Source organism: Zeugodacus cucurbitae, chromosome 4, assembly GCF_028554725.1.
Source record: "Zeugodacus cucurbitae isolate PBARC_wt_2022May chromosome 4, idZeuCucr1.2, whole genome shotgun sequence".
Classification (NCBI taxonomy): domain Eukaryota; kingdom Metazoa; phylum Arthropoda; class Insecta; order Diptera; family Tephritidae; genus Zeugodacus; species Zeugodacus cucurbitae.
In genome coordinates, this window is record NC_071669.1 from 4,288,892 (window position 1) to 4,301,488 (window position 12,597).

Genomic DNA, 12,597 nt, shown 5'->3' on the forward strand with positions numbered 1-12,597 from the left:
TCTAAATATATTTCGAAATATTTTCGAATATATTTTTGAAATTTTTTATTTATTTATTTCTTAAATTTTGAGAAAATCATACTACAATTTTGACAAATTTTTTTTTTAATTTTCGAGCAAAATAAGCTTTTCTAAATATATTTTGAATATATTTTGGAAACTTTATATATATTTATTTTTATATTTCGAAAATTTCTGAGAAAATCAAACTTCATTTATTAATATTTTTAATTTTGATTTCGTGAAAATAACCTTTTCTAAATATATTTCGAATATATTTTTTTGAATTTCGAAAATTTCTGAGATAATTTTTGAATTATTTTTTTTTAATTTCGAGCAAAATAACCTTTTCTAAATTCGTTTAGATCATAAAATATATGTTCGTATAAATATTTAAATGCTATGGCAACTCTGTTGCTTTTCAATAACATAAATTCGTATACATTTTTATTTAAAATAAAAATATAAAAATATAGAAATAATTTTTATAAACAAAAATAATTATAATAATTAATTATATTTTATTTTGTAAAACAAAAAAAAATAATTTGTAAAAAAAAAATATTTAAAAAAAAAAATTATTTTGCAAAAAAAAATATTCTGTCTACATTTTCATAAAATGTTACCGATTATTCGAATTGTGCTTTTTGAAATATTTTCTAATCTCACAGCAAATACATTTTTACCAACTTATGTACATACAAACATGTCTGTACATGTTAACCCATCTTGTAAATCATTTTCTGGAGTGTCACACTCCTGCTCCACATATTTGTTTGACTTCGCAATCGTCGCGCTGGCTGTCTATAGCATTAAATTTCATTTCAGTAACTTCTCATATACTTTTCAGACATTTCTACGCCAATTGCGTAGTCTTTTCTCCAGATGCTGTGCGCATACAGTCTCGATGACACTCAATGCCAAGTCGGCATCGTTGTAGCTGATGCAGAGTGGTGGACAAATGCTGAGCACCTAAGGGATTGCAGAAGAAAAATGTTGATATATTTGTTAGGCGATTGATATTATTAGAATTAGAAAAAATAGATTAAAAAATTAAATAAAAAACATTTCATGCATAAAAATATTTTGTTGGTTTCTCATCATGAAAGGAAAGGATTGTGTGCATGTATGTTTGTTGATAAAAAGTAAGGTTATAAAAAATATTTTTACACATTTATGGTTTTTTTTATATTTAATGCTATAAGCTATAAAAATAATAATATTTAATTATTAATTAATTTAATTATATTTTTATTTTTTTTTATAAATAATGTTTTTATTATTATTTGTTTTTTTTTATTTAAAAAAAAAAAATTTTATTAATTTATTTTAATTAAAAAAAATGTTGTTAATTATTAAAAATTAAAATATATATATTTTAATTATTTAGAATAAAAATGTAAATTCTTTTTTTTTTGTAATTATAAAAAATTTAACATTTTTTTTTTGTAATTCATTTTTATATTTAATCATAATTTTTCCATTAATGTCATATATTTCTTGATTTGTTGCAGCTACTAGCTCCTAAATTCAAAACATCAAGACATTATTACTTGGATTCAAATATTTTTTGCATTACTTTTTATAAATAATATACCAAAACCACATCTTTATAAAGCTCCAAAGCCTCATTGAGTGCCCCCTATTAAGGTAAGTACCTTCAGTATATCTATAAATTATATAATTAAAACTGTCGTATAGCCAATTACATATTTATGTTCCTTTATTTAATATTTCCACTTTAATAATGAATCACCAATTATCAAATATTGCATAATAAATCTATATAAAAATTACTAAAATCGTTACAATGTCGGTTAACTAAATAAAAAATATATAAAAAGTCTAAATGCATGACAAAAATACAGTTATTTCAGTGTAAAAAAGAATTACATAACAATATTTAGTCTTTAGAGTTGCCATATAGTAAAAATCTAAAGCTTATGTGTCATATATAAAGCTGACTAAAAAAGTTGCCTCTTCGGACAACAACAAACAACCGCAAAGTTTACATTTAAGAGGTAATTGAAGGCAGAAAATGGAACTTGAACCGTACTGACTAATATTTTAAGCGTAAGCGAAAAAAAGGCTTAACTAACAACTACAAAAAAATAGTTTAAAAGAGAATCGTTGGTTTAAGTAAACTCTTCAAAATAAATGCAATCCTTCTAAGCTTTCCAGTCATCTTCTACAGTTTTTTGTTCGCCGCCGCAGTTATAGCGTTTGCCAAAGTGTCCACGGCGAATTTGACATCCGTTTTCGTAATGCACATGGGCGGTTTAATGCGGAAAACCTGCAAGAGAGAAAGGAAAGAGAGAGAAAGAGAGATGTGTTGGGATAGAGTAGGGGTGTGGTTTAGTATGAGCGAGAATGTTTGTTAAACTCAGGCAAAATTATTAATAGTATTTTGAAAGTCAAGGCGACAAAGTTTTGTTCATATATATACAGAAATAAACAACAACAATTGTCGAAAACATATTTAATACATAGAAAATATGCCCAAAATATTATTTATAAACAAATTTCTCTACTCACATTGCCATTGAGACCGCCACGACCAAAGAGCACACCCATATCCTTGCAGGTCTCCCAGATTTCCAACACATGCGGCGCGCTAAGTGGCGCTCTTGTCGCACGATCGGATACCAACTCAACGCCGATCATCAAACCTTTGCCGCGCACATCGCCGATGATCTCGAAACGTTCACGCAACTCCGACAAGCTCTTGAGAAAGTACGAGCCCACTTCCAGTGAGTTCTTCTGTAGTTTCTCCTCCTCGATAACATCCAAGACAGAAATACCAACAGCGCTGGCCATCGGATTGCCGCCGTAGGTATTGAAGTGCAGCGCTTGTCCCAGCGATGCAGCAATCTTGGGTGTGGTCACCACAGCGGCGAGCGGGAAGCCATTGCCGATACCTTTGTGGGAGTTAATAACAGTTATATTATGTGTTCTTTAGTCAAACATGTAACCGAACTCACCCTTCGCCATCGTGACAATGTCCGGTATAAAGTCATGGCCCTCAAATCCCCAGAAGTGATCGCCGGTACGTCCAAAACCGGTTTGTACCTCATCTGCGATGAACACACCACCATTGGCGCGTACCAATTCCGCCGCCTTTTTAATATAACCTTTCGGATATTGCACTGTACCGCCCACACCCTGTATGGACTCGGCAAACATAGCGGCGACACGTCCGCGCGGCAATGAGTACTTGAAAACTTCCTCCAATTGCTCGTAGTACCGCGCGCCGGCCTGGCAGCCGCTCTCCTGCGTACACTCGCACTTACGATCCGTTTGTATGGGCGAATCACGACATGCGGCGCCGCCCCAGAGTCCCAAATACGGATCGGGGTTCATAACATGCTGTATGCCATTATTGACGCCAGGCAGTGGGAAGCGCCAAGTCGAGAGCGCCGTCAGACCCATGGTGTACGGTGACATGCCGTGATAGGCATTGCGGAATGTGATGATATCCTGATTGCCGGTGTGCATGCGCGCCATAAGCATGGCGAGATCGTTGGCCTCCGAGCCGGAGTTCACAAAGCACACCGCTTTAAGATCGCCGGGGAACTTGGCGGCCAAACGTTCGGCGTACTCGTGTATCTTCGGATGCAAATAAATGTTCGTTGTATGCCAGAGTGTGTTGATCTGTTGCTCCAGCGCGCGATTCACTTTGCTGTTTGAAAGAACATATTTATCTTCACAGAATATAAGGTTAAACTCAATTGTTACTTACGGATGACAATGACCCACGGAAACTGTCACAATACCGCCAAACATATCCAAGTAACGACGACCCTCATGATCGAACAGCCACTGCATGCGGCCGCTGTGTATCAAGAGCGGTTTCTTGAAATGTGGCACAATGTTCGGTGTAATATGCTTCTGTCGTATCTCCAGCACCTTTTCGTAACTTGGTCCCGCATATTGTGGTGCTTGGTAGTCGCATTCGGGTATTTCGGTTTGTATTTCCGGCATCACAGCTGGTGAGGCCTTCGAGTGTAGTGTTGTGGTGGTACGTTGTTGTAGACCATGGCGCATCAAGCGGGCCGTTTGGACTGAAACATGAGTATAGTGATTAGTTCAGGTTATGTTACTACAAAAGAGATAAAAGTGATGAGGAAATATAGACGTGATGCTTCAGTTGCTCTAAGGCCACTTAAGACATGCAGAGTCCTCCTTTTTCCGGACAATATAGGAATAGATAGTATGGAAAGCTCGGTCAAATACCAAATAGGGAAAAATCCGGTAGCATTTATACTTCTAGATTGCGAACGATCGTTTTTAAGTTGAGGGTCTTCAACGTTGCCGATCCTCAGTTAATAGGCTGCAGAATTATATGGTAGCTGGCTCTTATATAGGTGGTATTATCAGCTCGACTGTTAGATTGTCAACTAGGAATTCAATATTCCATTGATTAACTATCAATTACAACCAATAAAAGGCATCTGTGATAATCACGTGTTAGACGCCGTTGTTTATAAACATTTTCCGCAACTTTGCGCGACATTTTTTGCTCTTTCTTCGTGATCACAGTGCATTAACAACGCCTACTAGCTGATTAGTGGTACATTGAATTACAAATTTTTATTTTGCATATTGTGCAAAAAAACAACAACAAAAAACCGACATATTAACACGTTCAATTATACACATCGTAATCGTGGCAAGTTAAGTCTGAATCAACTATGTACTATATGCATAAACTGCGCCACAACGGCATTGTACGATCACGTTCAGGGACATTTCAGTGTATTAATCCACTTCTATATGGGAATAGAATACGAAAGAGAATTAGAAAGTTGGGTGGGAGTGCATACGTTTGCATTAATTAGGGGGTGCAGGGAGGAAAAGCTTATAATTGCAGCTTTAACTAGTAGAAAGGTGTTTTGAAAGCTGATTGTTTAACTTTTTGAGTAAAATAAATATAATTTTATAAAAAATTAACGGTTTCCAGAGAACGGAAGGTATTCGAGTTGTGTTCAAAAAATAACGGGAATTTTTGTGTTTTGAAAAAATATTTATTCATGCGTCTACTAATATTTTTGTCTCAAAATAGTCCCCATTCGATTTTATGATCTTATGCTAGTGCTTAGCAAACGTCGAAACACTTCAAACTCGTTCTTTGGGATTGCCTTTGGTTCTTTCAATGATTTTTAGTATGGCACTTTTTGGTTCTCTTTTTTTTGGAAGTAGAAAAAAGTCACACCGAGTAATTTCTGGCGAATATGGAGGCTGGGGCATCGTTACAGTTTCGTTTTTGGCCAAGAATTCTCGAACAAGCAATCTGAAGTGTGAGGTTTTAAGAAATGAAAATCGCCAAGCTTATAAAACAGCTCTAAGCTTAGCAGCTTTTTTCGGACCTCAGTCGATATCAATATTAAAAAAAATGTGAAATTGGACTCTCTAAATTCGAAAAAAATTAAAATTCCCGTTATTTTTTGAACACATCACGTATTCCGAATTATAAATACAGTTGAACTACTCTTACACGAAACACCATAATCCACAAAAACACTTCAAGTTAGAGAGACTTCCGAGTGACGGCAGGTAATTTGTAAAACATTTGACTTCTATTGCCAATTCAAGAGTTTGAGTTAGGGAGAATTTCGAGTTTTAAAAGTTCGAGTTATGTAAGTTCAACTGTATAGCTAGACCTACCTTGAAGTATATGCAACATTTTCATTAAAATTATCAAATACGCAATGCTTGACAAGCATTGTCAATAACAGATATCTTATCTGACGTTTAACTGTCACTTTAGCATATTGATACTGTCAAATATTGACAGCTGTCATCTTTCTTCATTATAAAATTAAATTAAAAAAATAAAATCGATTTTGTATTCACACCCTATATAAAAAATGAGCCAAGGGACAGTAAAATATATGAAAGAGCATTCCTAGACTGTTTCTGACCTCTGACCTCTTGTCAGCTCAATTTGCATATTCTACAAGTTTGTATTAAAAAAGAATATGTAATTTAAAAAAGCATTCGCACCGGGTGCAAAAGAAAGTACAGCTATGATCACGTGTACCTACATACGTACCGCAGCCGGTAATGCAAATGTGCAGCCGTTACTATTTAATCGCATGACTTATTATCAAAATCGTTGCAATTTCACATTTTTATTTGATTACTTTTCATACATATTCATGCATATATACATAATTATTATTTAGTGTGAAAACTGATAAGACAAAGACAAACGCTTTCAACAGCCAAGTTCAAGTCGCAATGACGTTGTTTGGCGAACTCTGATCTTTAAACTAGATTGCTCTAATAAATTGCCGTGGTCATAAAAGTTTGACGAATAGAAGACAAATGGAGATAAGGAACATAATAAATTTTTTTTATTAAAATAATAATAAAATAAAAAAAAATTGTAATCTATGCTAGTAATTGCTTGCGCTCTTATTTAAAGGGTGATTTTTTAAGAGCTTGATAACTTTTTAAAAAAAAAAACGCATAAAATTTGCAAAATCTCATCGGTTCTTTATTTGAAACGTTAGATTGGTTCATGACATTTACTTTTTGAAGATAATTTCATTTAAATGTTGACCGCGGCTGCGTCTTAGGTGGTCCATTCGGAAAGTCCAATTTTGGGCAACTTTTTCAAGCATTTCGGCCGGAATAGCCCGAATTTCTTCGGAAATGTTGTCTTCCAAAGCTGGAATAGTTGCTGGCTTATTTCTGTAGACTTTAGACTTGACGTAGCCCCACAAAAAATAGTCTAAAGGCGTTAAATCGCATGATCTTGGTGGCCAACTTACGGGTCCATTTCTTGAGATGAATTGTTCTCCGAAGTTTTCCCTCAAAATGGCCATAGAATCGCGAGCTGTGTGGCATGTAGCGCCATCTTGTTGAAACCACATGTCAACCAAGTTCAGTTCTTCCATTTTTGGCAACAAAAAGTTTGTTAGCATCGAACGATAGCGATCGCCATTCACCGTAACGTTGCGTCCAACAGCATCTTTGAAAAATACGGTCCAATGATTCCACCAGCGTACAAACCACACCAAACAGTGCATTTTTCGGGATGCATGGGCAGTTCTTGAACGGCTTCTGGTTGCTCTTCACCCCAAATGCGGCAATTTTGCTTATTTACGTAGCCATTCAACCAGAAATGAGCCTCATCGCTGAACAAAATTTGTCGATAAAAACATTTCGAACCGAACACTGATTTTGGTAATAAAATTCAATGATTTGCAAGCGTTGCTCGTTAGTAAGTCTATTCATGATGAAATGTCAAAGCATACTGAGCATCTTTCTCTTTGACACCATGTCTGAAATCCCACGTGATCTGTCAAATACTAATGCATGAAAATCCTAACCTCAAAAAAATCACCCGTTATATGCCGTAAACTGTATGTATGCTTATCTCATTACCTCTACACTGGCTTTAAGGGTATAAATCATAGTCCAAAACTCACAAATTAACTACGATTTAATTATTTTGTAGCATTAATTTTTATCTTATCGGCTGCGAAGCGTGTGTATACCTAGGCTATTGTGATTATTATTAAGCTACTGTCAAATAACGTAAATACTGGACCCCAACGAAGTTGATAAGAAATGTGATACATCTACAATGGTTGTCAGATGAGCTATGGATTAGGTAAAAATACTGATATTTGTAATTTTCTAAACTCAAAAGTGAAAATTGACAAACAACTTTTCATAAAAAATATTAATAAAAAAAAATTTATAAAATTTCATAAAAAAAAATTTTTTAAAAATTTCACAAAAAAAATTTTCATAATAATATATAATATATTTTTTTATAATATATATATATTTATAATATAATATATTTTTTATAAAAATTTTTTTATGTGAGAAAAACAAAAATTGTATGTGAGAAAATTTTTTATGTAAAAAAGCAATCAAATTTTATTCTGATGAAAATTTTAATGAAAAAATTAATATTCAATCAGAATTTTTTTTTATTAAAATTAATTTAAAAAAATTTCATGTGAGAGAAAAAAAAATATTTTTTTTTATGCAAGAAAATTTTTTTATGTAAAAAAATTAATTAAATTTCTCTCTCTGATGAAAATTTTATTAAAAATTAATATTCAATCATTTACAATTTTCCAAAAACCTTTGACTTTATTCCTTCGTATCACATAACCTTAAATTTTAATTTTTTCGGTAAGCATATTTTCAAAACTTTTAAAATCCTCAATACTTTTAATAAATTAATTTCGAAATATTTTTTTTAAATATTTTTCGTAAATAAAATGTTTAAAAAACAATAATTTTTCATTAAAAACATAAAATCCCAAAATCTTCAGCATCCATTGTAGCGCACCACAATCAACAATTGATGGCACTCATATCAACAGAAACCAAAAAAAAAAAAACATAAAAATAAATAAATTGCCACTTGTGCGCATATGTTCACACTTGTAAGACTTGTGCGCCTGTACCAAGTTTTTTATTGTTGTTGTTTTTGTTATTATTATTATCCACAACTGTATGTGTGCTGATGATAAGAAATTTTACCGGTTGCTGTTGTTGTTGTTGTTGTTGCGTTGGCATATTTTTCTAGTTATTTATAGAGCGGACCAGCTCTAGCGTCTAAACTACGCAATTGTTGATATTAGATTGTGTGGCCGGTTCTTGTTGCTGTTGTTGTTATTGTTGTTTCTTTGTTTGTTTGTGTATTAAGATTATAACTGCTCGCAGATAATACAGACAATTTGCATAATTACAATTAATAATTAATTACGCTGTGCATCACAGTTTTGGAATTAAATTTAATAGAAATATTTTTTTTAATAGTCCTGATTTATTTTTCAATATTTATTTTTTTAAGAAAAATATTTTTAATTTTTTTTTGCAATATTTATTATAAAAAAAAAATAGAGATATAAAAAATTATTTAATTTTTTTAAGGACAATAATCATTTTTAATATACTTTTTTTTATTTTTAAAGCAAAAAAAATTTATTCGAAAAATTTGAGTTTTTTATAATTAAAAGGTCATACAAATGTTGAAACTCTGCATAATTTATGCATGCAGTTAATATTTAATATTTTATTTTGTTATATCTGCATATACATACATATATTTTGATTAAATCATTATTTTTATTTTTTTTTTTTAATTTTGGTTAGAGATATTAAAAATAATTAACAAAAAATTTTATTTATTATTTAAAAATCACAAAAGTTGTTTATGATAGTTTTTTTTATGATGCCATATACTTATAAATTTTAGTTATTTTGTGAAAAAAAATATATTACAGATCATTTTATATTTTACTTTATTTTAATTATATATTTTCAATAAATTATTGTTTTTTTATATTTTTTTAGAAATATTAAATATTATAATATTAACAAAACAGGTATTATATAAATTAAAAATATCTAATATTATTGATTATCGTTTTTAATGAATTTATTATTTATTTATTATGCCAAATGTATTGTAAAAAAATATTACAAATTCACTTTAAATTTTATTTATACTATTTATATACTTTTATTAAATTTTTATCTTTATTTTTTTATTTTTTATACTTTGTTTCGAGATTTTAAATATTATTAATTAAAAATGTATTAAAAAATAAAATTAAAAATACATTAAAAACTTCTAAAATTGTTTATGATAGTTTTAAATATATTTTTTATTATTTTATATTGCCATATGTTTGTAATTTTGAGTTTTTTTGTAAAAAAAAATATGTATGTCACCATTTTATATTTCATTTGGCGACTTAAATATTATATGAGAACACCTTTCTTACAATTTTTATTACTTTTGTAAACATTTTAGAGCACTTTATTAAAAAAAAAAATATTTTAACATGGATTATAATTGATATTCATAATATCTATCTTTTAGAAAAATATATATTTTTTATAATTTTATTATTAAAATATTTAAATTTTTTTTTAATTTAACGCACGAATTGAATATTTCGAAAACATAATGCATTACGAATTATTATTATTTTTAATATTTAATTTTTTTTAGCATTTTATTTATATTTTTTATTTTATTTTTAGATTTTATTATTATTATTTTTTATATTTAGAATTTTATTTTTTTATTTTATTTATAGTTTTTATTATTGCTTTATTTTATTTTTAATAATTATAATTTCTTTTAGTATTTTATTTATATTTTTTTATTTTATTTTTAGATTCTGTTATTATTATTATTATTATTATTTTTTATTTTTATAATTCGATTTTTATTTTTCTTTTATATTTATAGTTTTTATTATTGGTATTATTAATTTATTTTTAATAATTATAATTTTTTTTAGTATTTTATTTATATTTTTTATTTTATTTTTAGATTCTAGTATTATTATTATTTTTTTTTTATTTTTATAATTCGATTTATATTTTTTATTTTATTTTTAGATTTTATTATTATTATTTTTTATATTTAGAATTTTATTTTTTTATTTTATTTATTGTTTTTATTATTAGTATTATTATTTTATTTTTAATAATTATAATTTTTTTTACAATTTTATTTCTATTTTTTTATTTTATTTTTAGATTTTATTATCATTATTATTATTTTATTATTTTGTATATTTAAAATTTTATTTATATTTTTTTGTTATTTCTAGTTTTTTTATGAACCCAACGAACTTTTCGACAAAATTTTAGAGCACTTCATTAAAAAAAATATTTAAAAATCAATTATTATTGGTTTCCGTATTATTTATATATTATAATATATACTTTTTTATATATTTATAATTTTATATGTAAAATTTAATTTTGTTTTTTTATTTTATATTTATCCTTTTTTTAATTTTATTTTTAATGATTAAAATTTTTTTTAGAATTTTATTTTTATTTTATTTTTAGATTTTATTAACATTATTATTATTTTTTTTTTTTTTATATTTATAATTCGATTTTTATTTTTCTTTTATATTTATAATTTAAGTAATTTTTTTTATTTTATTTCTAGTTTTTTTATGAGTTTTTTTTTAGAGCACTTCATTAAGAAAAATATTTTGTAATCAATTATTATTGTTTTTCATATTATTTATTTATTATAATTTATATTTTTTTATTTATTTATAAATTTATATGTAAAATATAATTTTTTTTATTTTGCATTTTTTAATTTTTATTTAATTTAATTTAATAAAAAAAAATTATGGAAATTTTTTCTTTCAAATTCAACTCACCCAACGAACTTTTCGACATTTTGCTTTATTAGACAGACCGCTGTACACCCGACTCGGTATGACAATCCTTTCGAAGTTCACTTTTACAGAAACACCGTTGATTTCCGAACCGTTGACTTTTGCGTTGCAGGCGCCTCAATTAATGCCAATTTATGCTAATTTTTTATATGACAATGCAGTCTCGAGTCCACTTTTAATGCAACTTATTTATTTTTAATTTTATTTTATTTTTTAATTTTTTAAGAAAAAACTGCAAATTTACATTTGAACTCTCAAGCGTATGTACACACACAAACAGTTCAATGGCACTGCAGCACAAAAGGAGACAAGGCACAAGCAAACGCTAGACACCACACAAGCTAAACGATAGGCAACAATTCGTGTAAATAGAGACTAGTGAACTGCTACGAGCGGTGACAACAACGCAACTAAAAGTTTCAATTTATTGAAAACCACTTGGAAGTCAAGCGCGAGCGCACACACACACATACACTGGCTGGCGGCATGAGACAAGCGGCGATCGTCGAACCAAATGTCCAAGCAATCAACAATTGTTGTTGGCGGCAGCCGCGGAGCTGGCGTCTGTGGCAGCAGCGCAGCAAGTGTGAGATCTACCTACTGCAATCAGAATAAATAGTAAATTGATAAAAATGTGTATATTTGCATGCCAGCTGATACACACACACATACATATATGTATAAATATATATAAGTGTGGATTAGAACGCGCTTTCAGGCGCCCTTGAGTTCTATTCTTGCTACTATCGCACACATCTCACATATGCGCTCTGTTTGTTATTGTTTTTGTGTAACCGCATGCTTTGGCGACTTCTCCATTTGCGGAACACATTTTGTTAGGCGCCCCAGTCGCTCCGGTTTTGGTTTTGGTGTAGAATTGCGTTGCGGTCGCGTGCTCGCGCACTCGTGTGCCGTGTGAACAGGCTCTCTGCCTGTGTGTGCGATAAACAGGCAGCGAAAAATCATAGCGACAACAGTTAAACTGATTAAATTAGTGCGAGTGTTTATGGGGGGAGTGGCAGGAAGGGTGCCAGTCGAAGGTACTTGTTGATAAAGTGAATTTCGCTGCGTTGAAAGTGAAAAGGTAAACAAAGTTTATTATGCTGTGTGATTGTGATATGGAGGCACTGAACTGAAGACCTCTTGGAGGTCGGTGAGAATTGATCATGAGTTTTATTAGAGATATAGTTAGTTAGTATTTGATGTGTCTAATGGAACTTTACGTATTGTCCAAAGCACATGAGGTATCTCGGAAATTGTATATCAGGGTCAGTAAGGCCTCATAAAGGCTGTTCTACCGGGCACCCAACGACATTCATATCACCCATAAAATATGTTTATAGATTTCACAGTTGATATAGTAACGACTTCTTTATAATTTTTTTGACCTAGAAGCAGTTAAGAC

The 12,597-nt window shown here is 29.8% G+C and overlaps 1 protein-coding gene across 4 annotated transcripts; it reads right to left on the bottom strand.

The window, feature by feature from the left end:
* Nucleotides 1-570: 570 nt before the first annotated feature.
* On the bottom strand, nt 571-11,605 carry LOC105220879 (alanine--glyoxylate aminotransferase 2, mitochondrial). Of its 4 annotated transcripts, XM_054229165.1 has the most exons (6): nt 11,190-11,604; nt 10,615-10,632; nt 3,740-4,061; nt 2,982-3,679; nt 2,536-2,918; nt 571-972 (listed from the first exon to the last, which is right to left on the bottom strand). In XM_054229165.1, the coding sequence occupies exons 1-6, from the start codon at nt 11,191-11,193 to the stop codon at nt 847-849; spliced, it is 1,551 nt and encodes a 516-aa protein (XP_054085140.1). In that variant the 5' UTR covers nt 11,194-11,604; the 3' UTR covers nt 571-846. The 4 variants fall into 4 exon arrangements, with proteins under 4 accessions (XP_054085140.1, XP_011195739.2, XP_054085139.1 ...); XM_011197437.3 differs by lacking the exon at nt 10,615-10,632 and having other exon boundaries at nt 11,175-11,605; XM_054229164.1 differs by lacking the exons at nt 10,615-10,632; nt 11,190-11,604 and adding an exon at nt 4,234-4,520.
* Nucleotides 11,606-12,597: the final 992 nt, after the last annotated feature.

Bases quoted from the DNA above. Each gene is read 5' to 3' on its own strand.
- LOC105220879 (XM_054229164.1), bottom strand. From the start codon at position 4,258: ATGCTACCGGATTTTTCCCTATTTG. The intron at 4,062-4,233 runs GTATTTGACCGA...CTCATGTTTCAG, and splicing joins ACCGGATTTTTCCCTATTTG to TCCAAACGGCCCGCTTGATG. The intron at 973-2,535 runs GTGAGTAGAGAA...GCAATCCCTTAG, and splicing joins GTGGCGGTCTCAATGGCAAT to GTGCTCAGCATTTGTCCACC.